The sequence below is a fragment of the Rhinolophus sinicus genome, chromosome 18 (genome assembly GCF_057876585.1).
Source record: "Rhinolophus sinicus isolate RSI-liver-muscle chromosome 18, RSI-T2T, whole genome shotgun sequence".
In the NCBI taxonomy this organism is placed as follows: domain Eukaryota; kingdom Metazoa; phylum Chordata; class Mammalia; order Chiroptera; family Rhinolophidae; genus Rhinolophus; species Rhinolophus sinicus.
Window position 1 is genome coordinate 52,684,647 of NC_142518.1, and position 21,155 is coordinate 52,705,801.

The 21,155-nt window shown below is 34.7% G+C and overlaps 1 protein-coding gene across 3 annotated transcripts in view; it reads left to right on the forward strand.

Annotated features, from left to right (window-relative positions):
- The window catches only part of DACH2 (dachshund family transcription factor 2), a 678,262-nt gene that overhangs the window by 556,051 nt on the left and 101,056 nt on the right, over positions 1-21,155 (forward strand). For all 3 annotated transcript variants that reach the window (XM_074323712.2, XM_074323713.2, XM_074323711.1), the window contains exon 8: positions 1,911-1,994. In XM_074323712.2, coding sequence (XP_074179813.1) covers positions 1,911-1,994 — 84 coding nt within the window. The remainder of the gene's footprint in view (positions 1-1,910; positions 1,995-21,155) is intronic.

Here is a 21,155-nt window from a genome sequence, read left to right on the forward strand (position 1 = left end):
TACTGCCCTGCTTAATAGGCTGGATTTTGTGAGGTCAAATGAAACAATATGTGGCAAAACACATCTGAAGTTTAAACTGCTAAGGAAACGTTGGTGGGTAAACACTGCTTTTCTCCGTGTGGCTTTACCTTGATTGCTTATCATCTCCTGCTATCTGATCCTACTGAGGTCTACAGATATTACTAAGTGCATTCAGTTGTAACAAATTCTCATTTAGTATACAATAATTATGAACCATGTGAGCTAGGTAAAATCTTTGTTAATCTTCTGCAACTACACAATATAATTTCCTAAGTATCAATTTTCTTTAGGAAAAATGATTTCTGCTCTTGTTTTTGTCTTACTATAGGGACATTGCTTATGTGAACTCTAAATTTTTATACTTCACAATAGTGATGGCTTCAAGACTCTCCAAAATGTTTTTTGTTTTGTTTTGTTTTGGTCGGGGGAAGAATTTGAGGGATTAGAGAAGGTGTTAGTTTCTGGATTTGTGGTAAAGAATGAAGATGATTTCTCCCTTGTGGAAATTCATCCAAGTCTCACTTAGCCTGTCGATATTACATATTGTTTGTGGCTCTTTAACCTCATAGTGAGCTCAGTGGGTCTGGAATCTGGTTTCCCATTATAATCACTTGTGGAACATTTACAAATTTGGATGCCCAGGCTATATGCTCAAAGTCTGATTTACCAGGTCTGCAACAGAGCCTGGCAGCAGTGTTTTGTTTTGCTTCTCAGTATCTCCTCAGGAGATTCTATTGTGCAGGCAGAGTTAAGAACACTGAGCTAGAACTTGAGGCTAATTGTCCTAAGGGAGCAAGTTTAATTCCTGCAAGATGTGACAGTGGTGTTTTAAGCTTTCCTCAGTTCTGTGGACACAGACTACCTATTTATTACAACATTGTGTGTAACTGATTCAAGGGAGTCTGAACAGGACCAGCGGATATACCTGGATGGCTACTGATGAATCAAGAAACCAAAACACACGTTCTTCTGTCAGGATACTGTTTGTATTGATGAGGAAGCAGGGAGAGAGGCAGGGAGGAGAGATAATTATTTATTGAGTGCTGGTTAAAAGCAGCACATAGGGAAATATAATCTGTGATAGATATATCGTAAGAGAATGGTATGTTACACTTAGAAGTAAAATCAAATATTTCCAAAGCAATATAATATTCTAAAAAATAATCTTGATGACATAAACATTTCTAATTCCCCCTGCAGTAACTAGGCTCTCAATTATATTCCACAATTGTTCAAGGATGATAGATATTGTCTGTAAATGAACTAAAAGGTTTGATGAGTTTTAGTTTAAAGTCACCTTGTTTTATTTATAGAGCTATATAATGTTTTAATAAAATATAACTAAAGAGAATTAAATGGTAAACTATGAAAATTGGCATGTTTTCCCTCTGTTAATATAAACTTTTTGTGAAGAAGCACTTACAATAACTACCAGAAAGTTATATTTTATCTACTAATATTGCTATATATATTTGCAAAACTCTATAAAGTGAGTTAAAAGCATAATTATTTTAAACTCATGAACTTATGTGGTAAATTTTTTCAAAAGCACTTTGGGAAATATATGATTAATTATGGAGGTAAATAGCTAATTTGCATATATATTTTAAAAGAAGTAAGTATTTTAAATGATTTAAGGAATTATGTTGGTAATTATATATACTATATATTAATTTTACATTAAAAATCCACAAGATTAATCAGCTAATTGATTTTTAAACTATGTGATCATCAGACCAACGCAAATCTTTCCATTGTTTCAGCAATAGAAGTGTATAAAATTCATGTTAACTATTATTTAAATAAAATGGCTATTTATGTAATGCTTTTTTTGCCTTTCTTTTTGGTGTTTTCCAAGAAAATCACTCAGTTATACCTCTTATTTACAGTTATGATGCCCAACAGTAGAGAGGAACTTATTGTTGATCAGGATAATGGACCAACCATCAAAAAATTCCAAAGAGATAATAAAGGTAAAACTATTTTTGCTTATTTGATGTACATATAAATATCAGATACTAACTCAGTTAACATCCCAGTACTGTATATTGCATTCACATTTCCCTAAGTCAGAAAAGATTCTTACTGGCTTTGGATAGGTTATTTACTAGTAAAAAGAAAAAAGAATGTATACCTGAAGCTTGTTTATTTGATGTTATAAATGACATATCAGCCTGAAGTTTGTCTGTGACTATGGTTGGAAACTTCACACCCTTTTATTGTGCTTGATCAGAGACATCTGACCCTTTTTATTATACATGCACTTGGTTAGCTATGGTCAAATGATTCACTATTTGATGGTTATGGTTGAAAAACTGAGTTGCTGTCATGGAGGAGAGATATTCCCTTCAGCCCTCAAAAGTGATTATAAAAATATATGCTAATTTAGACATTTGAAATGAAAGCTTAGCAAGTTACTCCAATCAAGTATTTGCCTGGAGTGCTGATAGATATGACACCAGTCTGGCTTTTGATCCACCAAGGTACATGTATCACCTCTGCACAGTATCCAGTTTTTTCTTATGATATCTGTTTAAAGAAAGGAGGGACAGTAAGAATTTCAAAGTCAAGCTATCTTGATGTGAAATCTGAGTACAACTTTATTTAAAAGGCTGCAAATGTAAGAAAAAAGGGAAAATATATCAGCACATGTTATAAGCTATATATTATGACTGTCACGAGGAGTTAGACAGTAACGCTAAGCTATAGAACATAAGGTAACATGTAATTTATCTGATCATCAGATGGTCTGTTTGTACTTCACTATAGGGTGCATTTTTCTACCCATACAAAAGGTGCTCGTACTACGTAGTTTTTCTTGACTTCATGAACTGAAGAGTTAATGGAGAAAACTTTTCCTTTCTTCTCTAGAACCTGTTTCCTAATTGCCTAGATGAACATTTTCAGTTAGAATTTGGAATAATGTAGGATTTTAATTTCAGTGATCTGTGGTTGGTTTCCTTGCCACAGGTTTAGTATTTTCTTATCCAAACACTGAAAGCCTGTACCCTCTGGGGCTTCAAACTGTAAATGATTGATTTCAGAATAGTTGTCAGAATGGAAGAATTCAGGTTCAGTATATTAAACTACCCAAACTCTTACACAGGTAATGAAATTCTAGTTAAAGATGAAACTTCATTTATAACCCACCAACAGTTTGTTCCTGAGACCTCTTTTCCACCAAGTCATGACCATTTGAAGGACAGCTTGGTAATAAAGCAGCTTTTCTAGGAAAATTTCAAGCTATACCTGATACATATGGTTTTATCAGAACCGCAAACCCTATAAGTCAAAATGGCATTTAGGACTGACCTGGGTGCTGCAGTGCTCAAGTACACACTGCTATATCTTATGAAAACTCAGCTGGAGTGCTAGTACAGATCTACAGTAACTGATTTTCATAAAATACACAGTGGTATGTACTGGCATTGCTGAATCTCTTGCTGTGGAATGGCACAGTTTTACTCTTTTCAATCAAATAGGTTGGTCACACATTCTGATGAGGACATTAATAGACAGGAGTGGCATATTAAACTGCACCCCAGTTATAATGGAAAGCTTTCTTTTAAATGAGATTGTCTGTGTCAACTTCTACCACTTATATTTGTGATATTAAGACAAAATACATTTTCCTCAAATAGATTTTCGTTATTAAAAGGGAACACAGTTAAAGTAGAAGCCTCAACATTTATTAAGTATGACAAGTAAGCAGTTTATACAACTGTGGCAAACATATGTTTTCACATCTGTTTTGAGTAATATCATCATGATTTTAAAAATGATTTATAGCTCTGGAAATTATAAAATGCCAGCTTTACTATTATGTGGAAATTTTCAGAAAATGAAGACATACCATTAGAGTATGCTTCATGTAGCCTGTCTCTTACTGTGCCTCATAAAATTGGGTGACAGTGCAATACATGTCTCAAATGATAATTTGCATTTTTGCCTTGAATTTTCATATGCAGGTGATTCAAAGTCTCTATGATCTGGGTTTTCCTAGTGGTGATATCCATTTAGATGGTGTCCAAAATTACTTAACCAAATTGCAATTTTAGTTTTGACTCAAGTACTATATTTTGACTAAACTGACTGTTCAATCAAGTAAAGCCTTTGAGCTTATTTTGCACCGACTTTGTCAAACAAATTGACCAAATCAATTGCATGTTACGACATTGTGCTACATGGTTTTGCATAGTCAGCTCTGGGATTCTTTAGAGTTTGAGCAGTTGGGACCATCCTCCTTAGTTTACCCATGTGGAAGCAAAGGCATAAGGCAAGACCATCTTCCATTGACAGCCCCTGGTCTCCCACCCACTAGCAAGAATAGGGGCTTTTGATATTTTGCATTTTGTACTGAATGTATTTATTGGAAATTTTATACGTGCAAGAAGCACCGATGATAAAGTTTGAAATACTACAGAAGCAGTGGAATAATAAATTTATCATCTAGCCCAAGACTTGGGTCCATGGACCATTACATTTTAAATCTGTCCACAGACTACAGATGAAAAGCTTAATAATTTTAACATCTGTTGATCATAAGAATCTAAAGTATATCTCATCTAGAATCAAAGTATTATTTTATTTATTTTTAATGCAAATAGGCTAATTTTAGTTTAGAGAAGATTTTTGGCTACAGAGTAACACTATAATAATGTAAAACTTCTGTATAAAGTAAGATGTTTTTCTTTCTTTATGTATTCCTGCAAAATTCTTAGACGCTGCACTAAATCTTTAACACTTTTGTGCAACTATGTAGGTGATTGAGAATAATTATTGACCTCAATTAAATTGAGAAGTAGGTCTTCTGAATGTTACTTTTTTAAATAAAAGAGACTGATTTATTGGGCCAACTAAACTACAAACCTCATTACAAATGTACTTTATGATTAAGTTAAAATATGGGAAAGAAAATATACATTTTTGTGCATTTTATGCTATTCAGTGATTCTAAATACAAAAGAGAAAAACAAAGAACATACCTTACTGGAAATTGTCTTTGAATTACCTTCGTTTTTAAAACTTTCTATTTGGAAACAATTGTAGATTCACAAAAAGTTGCAATAAGAATACAGAGATTTCACGTAACCTTAAACTAGTTTCTCCCAATAGTGATACCTTTTATAATTATATGATATGAAAATCAGAAATTTACAATGGTACATCCACAGTCCTTATTCAGATTTCACCAGTTTTACACATATTCATTGGTGTGTATACCTCTGTGCGTATCCTTCTATGGAGTTTTATCACATGTGTAGAGTTGTGTAACCACCACCACAATCAAGATACAGGACTGTGATAAGGGGTTAATACCCAAAATATATAAAGAACTCATATAGCTCAAAAACAAAACAAAACAATTTGATTAAAAAATGAGCAGAGGATCTGAATAGATATTTTTTCCAAATAAAATATACAGATGGCCAGCAGACATATAAAAAGATGATCAACATTGTTAATCATCAGAGAAATCCAAATCAAAGCTACAGTGAGATATCACCTCACAGCTGTCAGAATGGCTATTATCAAAAGGAAAATAAGTAACAAATGTTGGTGAGGCTGTGGGGAAAAGGAAACCCTTTCACACTTTTGGTTGTAATGTAAATTGGTATACCCACCATGGAAAACAGTATGGAGGTTACTCAGAAAATTAAAAATAGAATCACCGTATGATCCAGAAATTGCACTTCTGGGTATTTATCCAAAGAAAACAAAAATACAAATTTGAAAAGCTTTCTGTACCTCTGTGTCCACTGCAGCATTATTTAAAATAGCCAAGCTATGCAAATGACCTAGGTGTCCACTGATAGGTGAATGGATAAAGAAGATAAGGTGTATATATATGCAGTGGAATACTACTGAGCCATAAAAAATAATAGTTTTGATATTATCCACAATATAGATGGACCTTGAGGAATTTTTGTTAAGTGAAATAATTCAGACAGAGAAAGGCAAACACTGTATGAATTACTTTATGTGTGGAATCTAAAAACAAGTAAATAAACAAATAAAAGAAAACAAAATTCATAGATACAGAGAACAGATCGGTGGTTACCAGAAGGGAGATGGGTTAGGGGATGTCTAAAATGTGTGAAGTCTATCAAGAGGGACAAACTTCCAAATGTAAAATAAATAAATCATGGGCATGTAATGTACAACATGGTGACTATACTCTGTAATACTATATAGCAAATTTGAAAGATGCTAAGAAAGTAAATCTTAAAATATTTCATCACAAGAAAAAACATTTTTAACTTTGTATGGTGATGGATGGTGGCTTGTGTAGTGAATACTTTGTGGTGCATACAAATGTCGAATCATTATGTTGTAAACCTGAAATTAATATGATGTATGTCAATTATACTTCAAAAAAAAAAAAAGGATACAAACCGTTCGAGCACCACAGGAGTCTCTTTCTCTTGCTATTCCTTTATTGTCTCCCACCCCGCCACGATTCCTAATTCTTGACAACTGCTAATCTCTTCTCCATCTCTGTAATTCCATCATCCTTAGAGTGCTCTAATGAAATTGTACAGTATGTGACTCTTTGAGATTGGCTTTTTTTTTTCACACAACATATTCCCTTGTATATATCAAATTGTTACATGTGTCAATAGTTATTTATTTTATTTTCTGTTTTGTTGCTGAGTAGTATTCCATGGTAGGTATATGCCACAGTTTGTGGAACCATTCATCCATTGTAGGAACCTCATTTCCAGTATTTGTTTATTACTAATAAAGCTTTTAAGAGCATTGATGTACAGGTTTTAATGTAGATATAACTTTTCATTTTTCTGGGACAAATACCCAAGTGCAATTGTTGGGTCATGTGGTAAGTGTCTATATAGTTTTATAACAAACTGCCAAACTATTTCCCAGAGTGGCTGGACCATTTCTGTATTCCTACCAACAATATTAGTGGTTCAGGTTCTCCATATTCTTGCCAGTATTTTGTGCTGTCCTTTTTTTATTTTCAATTTAGCTGCTCTCATGGGTGTGTGTAGTAATATCTTACTGTGGGTTTAATTTTCACTTCTCTAATGGCTAATGATCCTGAACACCTTGTATGTATATCCTCTGGTGATTGTCTATTAGTGTCCCTTCCCCATATTCTAATTGGCTTGCTTGTTTTTATATTGTTGAATTTTGAAAGTTCTTTATATATTCTAGATAGAATTTTTTTGTTATATATGTGATTTGCAAATATTTTCACCACTGTGCAGTTTGTTTCCATATCCTCTAAAAAGGGTCTCAGGCAAAGCAAGCGTTTAAAAAAAATGTTTTTGATGCAGTCCAATTTGTAAGTTTTTTGTTTTTTTTATGGTGCTTTCGTGTCAAATCTGAAATCCTTTTGCCTAGCCCTACTTCCTGAAGATTTTCTCCTATGTTTCCTTCTATGCGTTTTATAGTTTTACTTTTAACATTTATGATCATGATATCAGGTCAAGGATGTTTTTTCATTCTGCTCCAGCACCATTTGCTGAAAAAGCTATTCTTCTATTGAATTGTTTTTGCACTTTTGTCAAAAGTAAGTAATCTGTACTTGTTTGTTTCTATTTCTGGGTTCTTTATTCAATTTTGTTTATGTGTATCTATCCTTTTGCCAGTATCATGGACTTGATTATTAAAGCTCCGCAGTAAGCTTTAATATCAGGTATAATAATTCCTACTACTTTGTTCTTTTTCAAAATTGTCATGGCTGTTCTAGGGCCTGTGCCTTTGTGTATATTTCATAAAAGCAAGTCTATGTCCATAAAAATCCTTGCTTGGATTTTCATGAAAACTGCATTAAACCTATAGATTAATTGGGGGGAAATTTACATTTTTACTATTTTGAGTTTTCCAATCCATGAACACAGTATGTCTTTCCATTAATTTCAATTTTGTTTGACTTCTTTCATCAGAAAATTTAGTTTTTCATATACAGTTCCTGTGCAAGATATGTTAGATTTATACCTAAGTATTCCATTGTTTGAACAATTAGAAATGGTTTGGATTTTCAAATTCAGTTTTCACATCGCCTCTTTCTTAGTATAGAGGAACACTATTGATTTTTATACGTTGATCTTGTACTCTTCCATTTTACTTAATCTCCCCTATTAGCTCTAAAAGTTTTCTGGGTTTTTTGTTTGTTTGTTTGTTTTTACTTAAAGTTTATAGGGGAGACAATTGTTAGTAAAGTTACATAGATTTCAGGTGTACAATTCTGTAATACATCATCTATATCTCACTTTATGTGTTCACCACCCAGAGTTAGTTCTCATTCCATCACCATATATTTGACCCCATTTACCTTCTAAAATCCTCCTTCCCCCTTACACTCTGGTAACCACTAAACTATTGTCATCGTCTATCAGTTTTTCTTTCTTCATTTGTTTATCTTCTTCCTTTGTTGTTTTCAGTTGTATACACTAAATATCAGTGAAATCATATGGTTCTCCACTTTTTCTGTCTGACTTATTTCACTTAGTATTATAATCTCAAGATCCATCCGTGTTCTTGAAAATGGTACTATTCTACCTTTTCTTATGGCCGGATAGTAGTCCATTGTGTATATATACCACAACTTCTTTATCCATTCATCTGTCGAAGGAAACTTTGGTTGTTTTCATGTCTTGGACACCGTAAAAAAAGTTGCAATGAACATTGGAGCACACTTGTCTTTGTGGATATATGTTTTCAGATTTTTTTGGTAGATACCCAGAGAGGGATTGCTGGGTCATATAGTAATTCTATTCTTAATTTTTTGAGGAACCTCCACACTGCCTTCCACAGCAGCTGCACCAATTTGCATTCCCACCAACAGTGTATGAGGGTACCTTTTTCTCCACAGCCTCTCCTGCACTTGTTATTAATTGCTTGGTGATGGTAGCCATTATAACTGGGGTAAGGTGATGTCTCATTGTGGTTTTTATTTGCATTTCTCTGATGATTAGTGATGTTTTTTTCCATGTCTCCATTGGCCATTTGAACGTCCTCTTTGAAGAAATGTCTCTTCAGATCTTCTGCCCATTTTTTAAATTGGATTCTTTATTTTTTTGCTGTTGAGTTGTGTGGGTTCCTTATATAGTTTTGATATTAGCCCTTTATCAGAGTCGTTGCTTGCAAAACTCTTCTCCCATTCAGTTTGTTGCCTTTTTATATCTTGTCGATGGTTTCTTTTGCTGTGCAAAACCTTTTTGGTTTGATATAGTGCCATTCATTTATTTTAGCTTTTACTTCCATTGCCTTTGGAGTCAAATTCATAAAATGCTCTTTGAACCCAAGGTCCGTAAGTTTAGTACCTATGTTTTCTTCTATGCAGTTTATTGTGTCAGGTCTTATGCTTAAGTCTTTGACCCACTTTGAATTAATTTTGGTACATGGTGACATATAGCAGTCTAGTTTCATTTTTTTGCATGTGGCTTCCAATTCTTCTAGCACCATTTATTGAAGACACTGTCTGTTCTCCATTGTATGTTTTTGGCTTCTTCATTGAAAATTATCTGTCCGTATTTATGTGGGTTTATTTCTGGGTTCTCAATTCTATTCCATTGGTCTGTATGTCTGTTTTTTTGGCCAATACCATACTGTTTTGATTATTGCTGCCCTGTAGTACAAGCTAAAGTCAGGAAGTGTGATACCTCCAACATTGTTCTTTTTTCTTAAGATTGCTTTGGCTATTTGGGGTCTTTTGTGGTTCCATACAAATCTGACGAATTTTTGTTCTATTTCTTTAAAAGATGCCATTGGGATTTTGATGGGGATTGCAATAAATATGTATAATGCTTTGGGTAAAATGGCCATTTTAACTATGTTGATTCTTCCAATCCATGAGCAAGGAATGTCTTTCCATTTCTTTGTGTCTTCTTCAACTTCTTTTAAACATGTCTTATAGTTTTCAGTATATAGGTGTTAAACATCCTTGGTTAAGTTTATTTGTGGGTATTTTATTCTTTTTGTTGCAATTGCAGAAGGAATTTTTTTTTTTAATTTCTTTTTCTGAGATTGCATTGTTGGTATATAGGAAAGCAATGGACTTTTGTACGTTGACTTTCCACCCGACAGCTTCACTGTATTCGTTTATTATTTCTAAAAGATTTTTGGTGGATTATTTAGGGTTTTCTATATATAGCGTCATGTTATCTGCAAAGAGTAACAATTTAACTTCTTAATTCCCAATTTCGGTGCCTTTTGTTTCTTCCTCTTGCTTATTTACTCTGGCTAGGACTTCCAATACTATGTTGAAAAGCACAGGTGATAGAAGACACCCCTGTGTGTTCCTGAACATAGAGCAAAGGGCTTCAGTTTTTCACCGTTAATGATGACATTAGCGGAGGGTGTGTCATATATGGCCTTTACTATGTTAAGGTATTTTCCTTCTATACCTCTTTTATTAAGTGTTTTAATTGTAAATGGATGTTGTGTCTTGTCAAATGCTTTTTCTGCATCTATTGCTATAATCATATAAATTTTGTCTTTTATTTTGTTTATGTCATTTATCACATTGATCAATTTGCATAAGTTGAACCATCCTTGTGCCCCTGGAATGAACCCCACTTGGACATGATGTGTAATCTTTTTAATGCATTGTTGCATTTAATTTGCTAGAATTTTGGTTAGGTTTTTCCATGTGAATTCATCAGAGATGTTGGTCTGTTATTTTTGTGTGTGTGTGTTATCCTTGCCAGGTTTTTGTATCAGGGTAATTTGGCCTCCGAAAATGAGTTAGGGAGTAATACCACTTTTTGACTTTTTTGGAAACGTTTGAGTAGGACAGGTATTAGATCCTCTTTGAATATTTCGTAGAATTCACTAGTGAAGCCATCTCACCCCATACTTTTGCTTTGGGAATTTTTCAGATGACTGATTCAATTTCTTTACTGATGATCGGTCAAATTAGATTTTCCAGTTCTTTGTGATTCAGCCTAGGAAGGCTAGGTTTCTAAGAACTTGTCCATTTCTTCTAGGTTATTGAATTTGGTGGCATATAGACTGTCATAGTATTCTTCGAAGATGCTTTGTATTTCTGTGGCATCTGTGATTAACTTCCCCTCTTTCATTCTGATTTTGTTTGTGTCTTTTCTCTTTTTATCTTAGTGAGTCTAGCCAAGGGTTTGTTAATTTGATTAATCTTTTCAAAGAACCAGTTCTTTGTCATATTTATTTTTTGTATCACCTTTTTGTTCTCTAATTTATTTATTTCTGCTCTGATTTTTATTATTTCCTTTCTTCTGCTGATCTTGGGTTTCATTTGTTCTTCCCTTTCCAGTTCTTTAAGGTGTAATGTGAGGCTATTTATATGGGACTTTTCTTGTTTCTTGAGATAGGCCTTTAATGATATAAATTTTCCTCTTAAAACTGCTTTGGCTGCATCCCCAAAATTTTGGTAGTATGTATTTTCATTCTCATTTTTTCTATGTATCTTTTGATCTCTCCTATTATTTCTTCCTTCACCCAATTGTTCTTTAAGAGTATGTTGTTTAATCTCCACATATGTCTGGGTTTTCCTTCTTTCTTTTTGCAATTGATCAGAGAATACGCTTGATATGGTTCCAATCTTCTTAAATTTGCTGAGGCTAGTTTTATGTTCCAATATATGGCCTATCATTGAGAATGTTCCGTGTACACTAGAAAAGGATGTATACTCTAATATTCTAGGATGAATTGCTCTATAAATGTCAATTATGTCCATTTCATCTAATGTGTTATGTAGGGCTGATATTTCTTTATTTATTTTCTGTTTGGATGATCTATCCACAGCTTTCAATGTTGTATTTAGGTCCCGTAGCACAATTGTGTTTTGCTCAGTTTCTCCCTTTAGTTCTGTTAGTAGTAGCTTGGTATATTTCTGTGCTCCCTGAATGGGGTAATAAATATCAATGACTGTTATATCTTCATGTTGTATAATCCCGTTATCATTATGAAATGTCCATCTTTGTCCTTTGTTACCTTTTTTATACTGAAGTCTGTTTCATCTGATATTAGTATGACTACACCTGCATTTCTCTGGAAGTGATTTGCTTGCAATGTCAATTTCCAACCTTTCATTTTGAGTGTATATTTGTCCTTGCAGCTGAGATGTGTCTCTTGGAAGCAGCATCTGGTTGCTTTTAGATTTTTGCTCCAATCTGCTACTCTGTGCCTTTATTTGGTGAGTTTAGTCCATTTACATTTAGGGTGCTTATTGGTGTATGAGGATTTCCTATCATTCTGTCTTTGGTTTTCTAGTAAGACTGTCTCCATGGTTTCTTTGCCTTTTTGTTGCTGTCTATTATTTCAATGTGGTGGTATTCCATTATTTTTCCCTCTTCTTTATTATGTTATATATTTCAGTTCTGGATTTTTTTGAGTGTTTACCATTAAGTTTATATAAAAGTAAGTTTCATATTTAGAGGATTCCATTTTCTTCAGCATGCTTACTTTCTCCTTTCCCGTATTCCGGTTCAGGCCTTTATTCTCCCCCATTTTATGTTTTTCTTGTCACAAATTATCCCTAATTATGCTGGTCAAATAGCCTCCTTCAATATTTATTGTAGTGCAGATCATGTTTTACAAAATTCCCTTAGCTTGTGTATGTCTGGAAAGGTCTTTATACCCCCTTCATATCTAAAGGATATCTTTGCTGCATACATTATTCTTGACTCATGATTTCTCTCTTTCAATGGTTTGAGTACTTGATTCCACTCTCTCCTGCCTTGTAGAGTTTCTGCTGAAAAATCTGAAGGTAACCTAAAGGACTTTCCTTTGTAGCTTACCATCATTTTTTCCCCACCTGCCTTGAGGATTCTTTCTTTGTCATTGATTTTAGACAGCTTCAATACATTGTACCTTGGAGAAGGCCTGTTGGGGTTGAGGTAATTAGATGTTCTATTTCCTTCTTGGATTCGAGGATCTAGTTCTTTCCACAAGTTTGGGAAGTTCTCATCATCTATTTTTTTGAATATACTCTCAGTTCCCTTTTCCCTTTCTCCCCCTTCTGGTATGCCCATCATTTTTGTATTGCGCTTTCTGATGGAGTCAGATAGCTCTTGTAGAGTTCTTTCATTTCTTTTAAGTCTCGAGTCTCTTTCTTCTTCCATCCATGTCATTTCCAGATTTGTATCTTCGATGTCACTGATTCTTTCCTCCATCTGTTCAGTTCTATTACCGACGCTGGCTATTTCATTCTTTATTTCTTTTCTTGACTTCTTAATCTCTGGAAATTCTATTTGGTTCTTTTAAAAAAAAAATTCAGTCTCTTCGTTAAAATGTTCATTTTATTCTTTGATTGTGTTTCTGAGTTCATTAAACTGCCTGTCTGTGTTTTCTTATATTTTGTTGAGTTGTTTTATTTATATTTATTTATTTATTTATTTATTTATTTATTTATTTATTTATTTATTTTTTCCAGAACTGTAGTCTTGAATTCTCTGTCATTTAATTTCCAGATTCCCATGTCTTTAAGTTCATTCTCTGGATACTTCATTTTCTTTCTGAGTTGCCTTGTTACCTTGGTTATTCATAGCAATTAGTAAATTATGATTTATCTTCCTAGGCATCTAGAAGAGTGGGTTCTGCAACAGGTTAATAGAAAGAGATCTTTCTTTTGCTTTCCTTGGGTGTTGGTAGAATGTTTCATATTCCCTCTGACTGCAGCCTTTTATTCTCTCTCACACTGTAGTCTCATATTTTCTCTGCACTGTTCTGGCTTTTTAAACAATGGGAAGATTCCCTGGAAGGTGAGCTTCTCCTCTGTGAACAGTTCACCTGTGTCGCAGGGTACCACTTCCATGGGGGGATGTGGATATTTTCTGAAGTTCCAAAGCTCTTCCTTTACCAGATTCAGAGCCTGTGTGTTTCAGCGGCTCTATTTACTCCTGCAGGACATGCCCAGAAAGTGGGGCCAGGGGCAGGGTGGGTTGTGAGAGGTGGCCCAGAGCAATGGTGGCAACCACCACCACAGCCAGTCCTGCGCCCAAGTCTCCCTCCCATTCGCTGGAACTACTTGGGCTGCAAGTCTGTGGCTGTGGGCCACAGTTGTCAGAAATGTCAATATTCTTTCCTTTTGATCTGACACTGCTACAGTTCCGCTTCTAGCAGTGGGTGAGGGGAGGGTGGGGCGAGCTCTGGGAGTATAGGGAGGGGGCGGCTAGTCTCAGAGCCTAAGGCTTCTGTTCTCTGCTTGGCAGTGAGCGTTTAAACCACTGTTTTCACCCATCTTCCCTCAGTCTTTGCTCCAAGGTCTCTGCCGTGAGCATTGCGTTTAGCCATGTTATATGCTGTACCCTCATCCCTGTGGGCCATAAGATGAGCAGTGGGAGTCCGAGTTCTTCCCTGCCCTGTGGCTGTGGTAGTTCTGGGATGCAGGGAGCTCGGAGCTCTGAGCTCTGGTGTGCATCCTGCACCTGCAGGACCTACGTCTCCACACTTCTCCCTTACTTCCTCCCCTATTCACCCAATTTGCCCACCTTTAGGTTATTTCAGTTGTGCTCCCTTAGTCTTGCCTGTGTGTTGTGCAGGAAGTACTTTGAGGGATTATAGTTCAATTTATTTTAAATTCCATGGGAGATTTCAAGAGGCTCACATCACCCTGCCATTTTTATGACGTAATCTTTGTTTTGTTTTAATCTTTGGGATTTTCTACATAGAAAGTGAGGCCATGCCATCTGCAGATGAAAGCAGTTTTTATTTTCCCTTCTTTATTTGTATGCCTTTTATTTCCTTTTCTTGCCTTATTGTGATAGCTGTGACTTTCAGTATTACACTGAATAATGATGGTGAAAATGAACATCCTGGACTTCTTTTTAGCAGGAAAACATCACTTTATCCACATTATGTATGATGTTATCCATCAGTTTCTTTATCTGTCATATATTCTTCAAGGAGTTGAGGTAATATCTCTATTGCTTACTTGGTAAAAGTTTGGTTTCCATAAATAGATGTTGGAGTTTGTCAAATGCATTTTCTGCCTGTGATTTTTTCATTTTAGCCAGTTGATATGATGAAATACACACTGAGTGATTTTCCAATGTTAAATGACCCTTGCATACATGAAATAAATCACGCTTGGTCATAATGTATAATTCTTTTTAAACACTGTTAGATTTGGTTTGCTAATATTTTGTTAGGCATTGCACATCTATGTTCAGGAGGGATTGGCCTGCAACCTGTTTTTTGTAATGGCTTTGTATTTAATATCAGGGTAAAACTTGTCTTATAAAATGAATTAAAAAGCATTCCCTCTTATTCTATTTTCTAAAAGAAATTATGTAAAATTGGTGTTAATTATTTTATACACAGTAGAATTGTTCAATGAAATCATCTGTGTACAGAGATTTTATTTGGGGGAGGTTTCAAAATTCTTGCATCGTAATCCCGTATATGTCTGTGGCTCTTGTTCTCTTTCTATTTTTTTTTAAGTGATTTATATCCCTCTTCTTCAGATTACATAATTTCTATTTTTTTCTGTCCTTAAATTTGCTGATTCTTTCATCTGGCCTCTCCACTCTATCCATGGAGCTTATCCATTGAGTTTTAAGTTTTTGGTTATTGTAGTGTTTAGTTCTAAAATATCCATTTGTTTCTTAACATTTTATTTTTAAGTTTTTGCTGTAACTTTCCATTTCTTTGCTGATGTTTTCTATTCTTTCTTTCCACATATCTTTGTAATTGTTTATTGAAGCATTTTTAAAAGGATTTTTATTAAAATATAGCTAGCATACAGTATTATATTAGTTTTAGGTATACAAAATTCTTATTCAATATTTATATACCTAAAGAAGTGATCACCATGATAAGTCCAGCAACCGTTTGACACTGTAACATGCTATCACAGTATTATTGACTATGTTCCCTGTGCTTTACTTTACATCCCCATGGCTTGTTTGTTTTATACCTGGAAATTTGAACCTCTTATTCCGTTACCCCCCCCCCTTTTAAAATTTTCTATTACAGTTGACATTCAGTATTATTTTATATTAATTTCAGGTGTACCGCACAGTGGTTAGACATTTATATAAATTAAGAAGTACCCAGGTGACACTATACATAGTTATTACCACATTATTGACTATATTCCTTATGATTTACTTTACATCCCCACAACTACTTTGTAAAAACAAATTTGAACTTCTTAATCCCATCCCCTTTTTCACCCTGTCCCCCACCGTCTCCCATCTATCACCCCCACAAATCTATTACCCATCTGACACCATACATAATTATTACAATGTTATTGACTATATTCCCTATGCTATACTTTATATCCCCATGACAAATTTGTAACAACCAATTTTTACTACTTTGTAACAACCAATTTTTACTTGTTCATTGAAGCATTTTTATAACAACTGCTTTAAATTTTTTTTCAGATAATTATAGTATCTGTGAAATCTTATTTTTGGTAGCTGTTTATTGTCTTTCATCATTCAAGTTGAGATATTACAGGTTCTTGTTTGACAAGAGTTTTTTTCATTGAAATTTGGACGTTTTATATATTATGAGATGCTGGATCTTATTTAAAACTTGCTTTTTCTCAGTGCTTTTCTGGCACAGCTCTGGCAGGGTAAGCGGCAACACTGCCTCATTCCTACCAGGTGTGAATGGGGTCCAGATTCTCCACTGTGCCTCCGTTGATATCCTTGGTGATACATTAGTGCTTGGTGGGTGTGCAAGTTGAGGTTCCTCTTTCTGTTGATAATTGTCTGGAAGGGTTTACTGTTCTCCCATGTGGCCTTGCCTTACACTGCAGGGATATGTGGCTTCATTTCCTTTGATTAGTGGTGAAAGTCTTCACTTTCTTGTATCTCTTCTCTGATACTATCCCAGGTGGAAAAGTGAAGGTACTGGATAGAAAGTAGGCTCTCCATGTAGTCTCCACTGACACCATGTGTGGGAGGGTTGGCCTCATTGCTGCTAAGCACTGATTGAAATCCTGAATCTACAGTAAGCTTTCTTCTTTGACACCAACCTTGAAGGTGAGTAGTGGATTGAAGTGGTTTGGCACACCTCATTGCAGTCTTGCAAGAGTGAAGGTTAGATTTCCCAGTTGGCCTTTGCTGGTGGAGGTGGGGTGGGCTTCAGATTTTCTGGGCAGTTTGTCTGAAGTAGAGCAGTTCTTGTCTAAAAGTTTTCAGCATCCCTAAGCTACACGTTCCTGGTCCTTTGGCTAGAGAGAGCATACTTTTCTGGGAACTTTTTTTTTTTTTTTTTGTCTGTGCTTATTGGTGTATCTAGACTGCCAGCTTTTCGAGTATTCAGTCAGGGATACGTGACACAGAAAGTCCAGGAAATTCACTGCCGTGTTATTCCTCAGTTTCTAATGTCCCTAATTGGTCTACCTTTCTCTCTAGACTTTCTGAGTATTCTTATTTTTCTTTTATACAAAAGGCCTATTTTTTAGCTGTATTTAGAGGGAGGAATAAGGAAAATTATATCTACTCATCATTTGAAGGCAGAAACTCTGTACCTCTCCTTCATGTTTTAAAAATTGAGATGTACCTCATATATCATAAAACTCATTCAAAGTATACAGGTCAGTGTTGTTTCAAAGTGTACAGTTCAAGGTTGTGGAAACATCACTACTATCTAACTCCATAACATTTTTATAAACCTTAAAAGGAACCCTGTACCCATTAGTAGTCACTATTCATACCCATCCAGCAGCCACTGGAAACCACTAATCTGATTTCTGTCTCTGTGGAATTGCCTAATCTGAATGTTTCAAATGAATGGAATCATACAATATGTGGTCTTTTGTGTCTGCTTCTTTTACTTACTATAATGATTTCAAAGTTGATCTATGATGTCGAATGAATCAATACTTCATTTCCTATTTATGTCTGAATACTATTTTAATGTATGAATATACCACATTTTCTTCATTCATGCATTAGTTGATGGACATTTGGGATATTTCCACTTTTCAGCTATTATAAATAATGCTGTTATGAACATTTGTGTACAATTTTTGTGTTCGCTTATGTTTTCATTTCTCTTGTTAGTATGCCTAGGCTAGAATTACTGGGTCATGTGGCAACTCTACATTTAACCTCTTGAAGAACTGCCCCACTGTTTTCCAAAGTGGATACAGAATTTTACATTCCCACCAGCAATGTCTGAGGGTTCGAGTTTCTCCCTATCCTTTCCAACAATTATTATTATCTGCCTTTTTGGTTAAAGCCATGCTAGTGTATATGAAGTTGTTACATTGTGGTTTCATTTGCATTCCTTCATGAATAACGATGTTGGGCATTTTTTCATGTGCATATTGTCCATTTGCATATCTTCTTTGGAGAAATATCTGTTTAAGTCCGTTTTCCAGGTTTTAATTGAAATAGTTCTCTTTTTGTTTTCAAGTTTTAAAAGTTCTTTATATATTGTGGGTACAATACCCTTAGCAGACATATAATTTGCAAAATTTTATCTCATTCTGTGGATTATGTTTTCAATTATAGTAAAGGTCAATTTATCAGTTTTTTAAAATTTTCCCACGTATCTGTTTGCTGTCATATCTAAGAGTCCTTTACCAAAACCAGATGATATTCCTTGAAGATATATTCCTGTCCGTTGACCCTTGAAGATCAAACAATACCCCTGAAGACATACTGCTATTCTTTGATCTAAGATTATTATAATTTTAGTTCTTACACGTAAAACTAGTATCTTTATTGAGTAAATTTTTGTGTTTGGTTTTTGGTAAGGAACCAATTTCATCCTTTTGCATGTGGATATCCAATTGTCCTAGCACCATTATTGAAAACACTATTATTTCCCCATTGAATTGAGTCGGCACCCTTGTCAAAAATCACTCAAGCACAAAAGTAAGATTTTATTTCTGGACTCTCAATTTTATTTCAAGATCTATATATCTGTATTTCTGCTAGTATCACAATGTTTTGATTACTATAACCTTATAGTGAGATTACTTGTGAATTGGAACTATGAGTCTTCCAACTTTACTTTCTTCATGATTATTTTGAAAATTCTGCATTTCTTATATTTCCATAAGAACTTCAGGATCATTTTGCTAAAAGGCTAACTGGAATTCTGACAGGGATTGTGTTAAATCTATGGATCAATTTTGAGAGTATTGCCATCTTAACAATAAAAGTATTTTGACACATGAACATGGGATATCTTTCTGTTTATTTAGGATCTCTTTAACTTCTTCAAACAATGTTTTGTAGTTCTCAGAGTATACATATTGCACTTCTTTTGTTAAATTTATTCCTAGGCATTTTTAAAATTTATTGGGGTGACAATTGTTATTAAAATTACATAGATTTCAGGTGTACAATTCTGTACTAAATCATCTATAAATCCCATTGTGTGTTCACCACCCAGGGTCAGTTCTCCTTCCATCACCATGTATTTGATCCCCTTACCCTCATCTCCCACCCCGCTTCCCCTTTACCCTCTGGCAACCACTAAACTATTATCTTTACGAGTTTCTGTTCTCATTTGTTTGTCTTGTTCTTTTGTTGTTTTTGGTTTATATACCACATATCAGTGAAATCACATGGTTCTCTGCTTTTTCTGTCTGACTTATTTCGCTTACCATTATACTCTCCAGATCCCTCAATGTTGTCACAAATGTTCCTATATCATCTTTTCTTACCGCCGAATAGTATTCCATTGTGTATATATACCACAACTTCTTTATCCATTCATCTATCAAAGGATATTTTGGTTCTTTCCATGTCTTGGCCACCGTAAATAAAGCTGCAATGAACATTGGAGCACACATGTCTTTATGTATAAATGTTTAAAGATTTTTTGGGTAGATACCCAGGAGAGGGATTGCTGGGTCATATGGTAATTCTATTCGTAATTTTTTGAGGAAACTCCACACTGCCTTCCATGACGGCTGCACCAGTCTGCATTCTGACCAACAGTGTATGAGGGTTCCTTTTTTTCCACAGCCTCTCCGAAATTTGTTACTATTTGTCTTGTTGATGATCGCCATTCTGACTGGGGTGAGGTGATATCTCATTGTGGTTTTTATTTCCATTTCTTTGATCATTAGTGATGTTGAGCATTTTTTCGACTATTTTCCATTTGTATGTCCTCTTTGGAGAAATGTCTCTTCAGATCCTCTGCCCATTTTTCAATTGGGTTGATTGTTTTTATGGTGTTGAGTTTCATGAGTTTCTTGTATATAATGCATATTAGCCCCTTATGAGAGGCACTGTTTGCAAAACTCTTATCCCATTCAGTTGATTGCCTCTTATTTTGTACATAGTTTCTTTTGCTATAAGAAGCTTTTAAGTTGCATACAGTCCCATTCATTTATTTTAGCTTTTACTTCCCTTGCCTTTGGAGGCAAATTCATGCAATGCTCTTTGAACCCAAGGTCCATAAGTTTAGGACCTATGTTTTATTCTATGCAGTTTATTGTTTCCGGTCTTATGTTTAAGTCTTTGATCCATTTTGAATTAATTTTGGTACACGGTGACAGATAGCAGTCCAGTTTCATTCTGTGGCACGTGGCTATCCTATTCTCACAGCACCATTTATTAAAGAGTCTGTCTTTTCTCCATTGTGTGTTTTTTGCTTCGTTCTCAAAAATTGTCTGTCCATATTTATGTGGTTTTATTTCTGGGTTCTCAATTATATTCCATTGGTCTATGTGTCTGTTTTTTTGCCAATAGCATGTTGTTTTGATTATAGTAGCCCTGTAGTACAAGCTAAAGTCAGGGAGTGTAACATCTACAGTATTCTTCTTTTTCTTAAGATTGCTTTGGCTGTTCGGAGTCTTTTGTGGTTCCAAACATATCTGATGATTGTTGGTCTATTTCTTTAAAGAATGCCATTGGGATTTTGATGGAGATTGCATTAAATCTGTATATTGTTTTGGGTAACATGGTCATTTTAACTATGTTGATTCTTGCAATCCATGAGCACGGAATGTCTTCCCATTTCTTTGTGTCGTCTTCAATTTCTTTCAAAAATGGCTTATAGTTTTCAGCATATAGGACTTTCACATCCTCGGTTAAGTTTTTTTCTAGGTATTTTATTCTTTTCGCTGCAATTTCAAAAGGAATTGTTTTTGTATTTCTTTTTCTGAGATTTCATTGTTAGTATATAGGAATGCAGTAGAAATGTTTATGTTGATTTTGTAGCCGGCAACTTTACTGTATTCGTTGATTGTTTCTAATAGCTTTTTG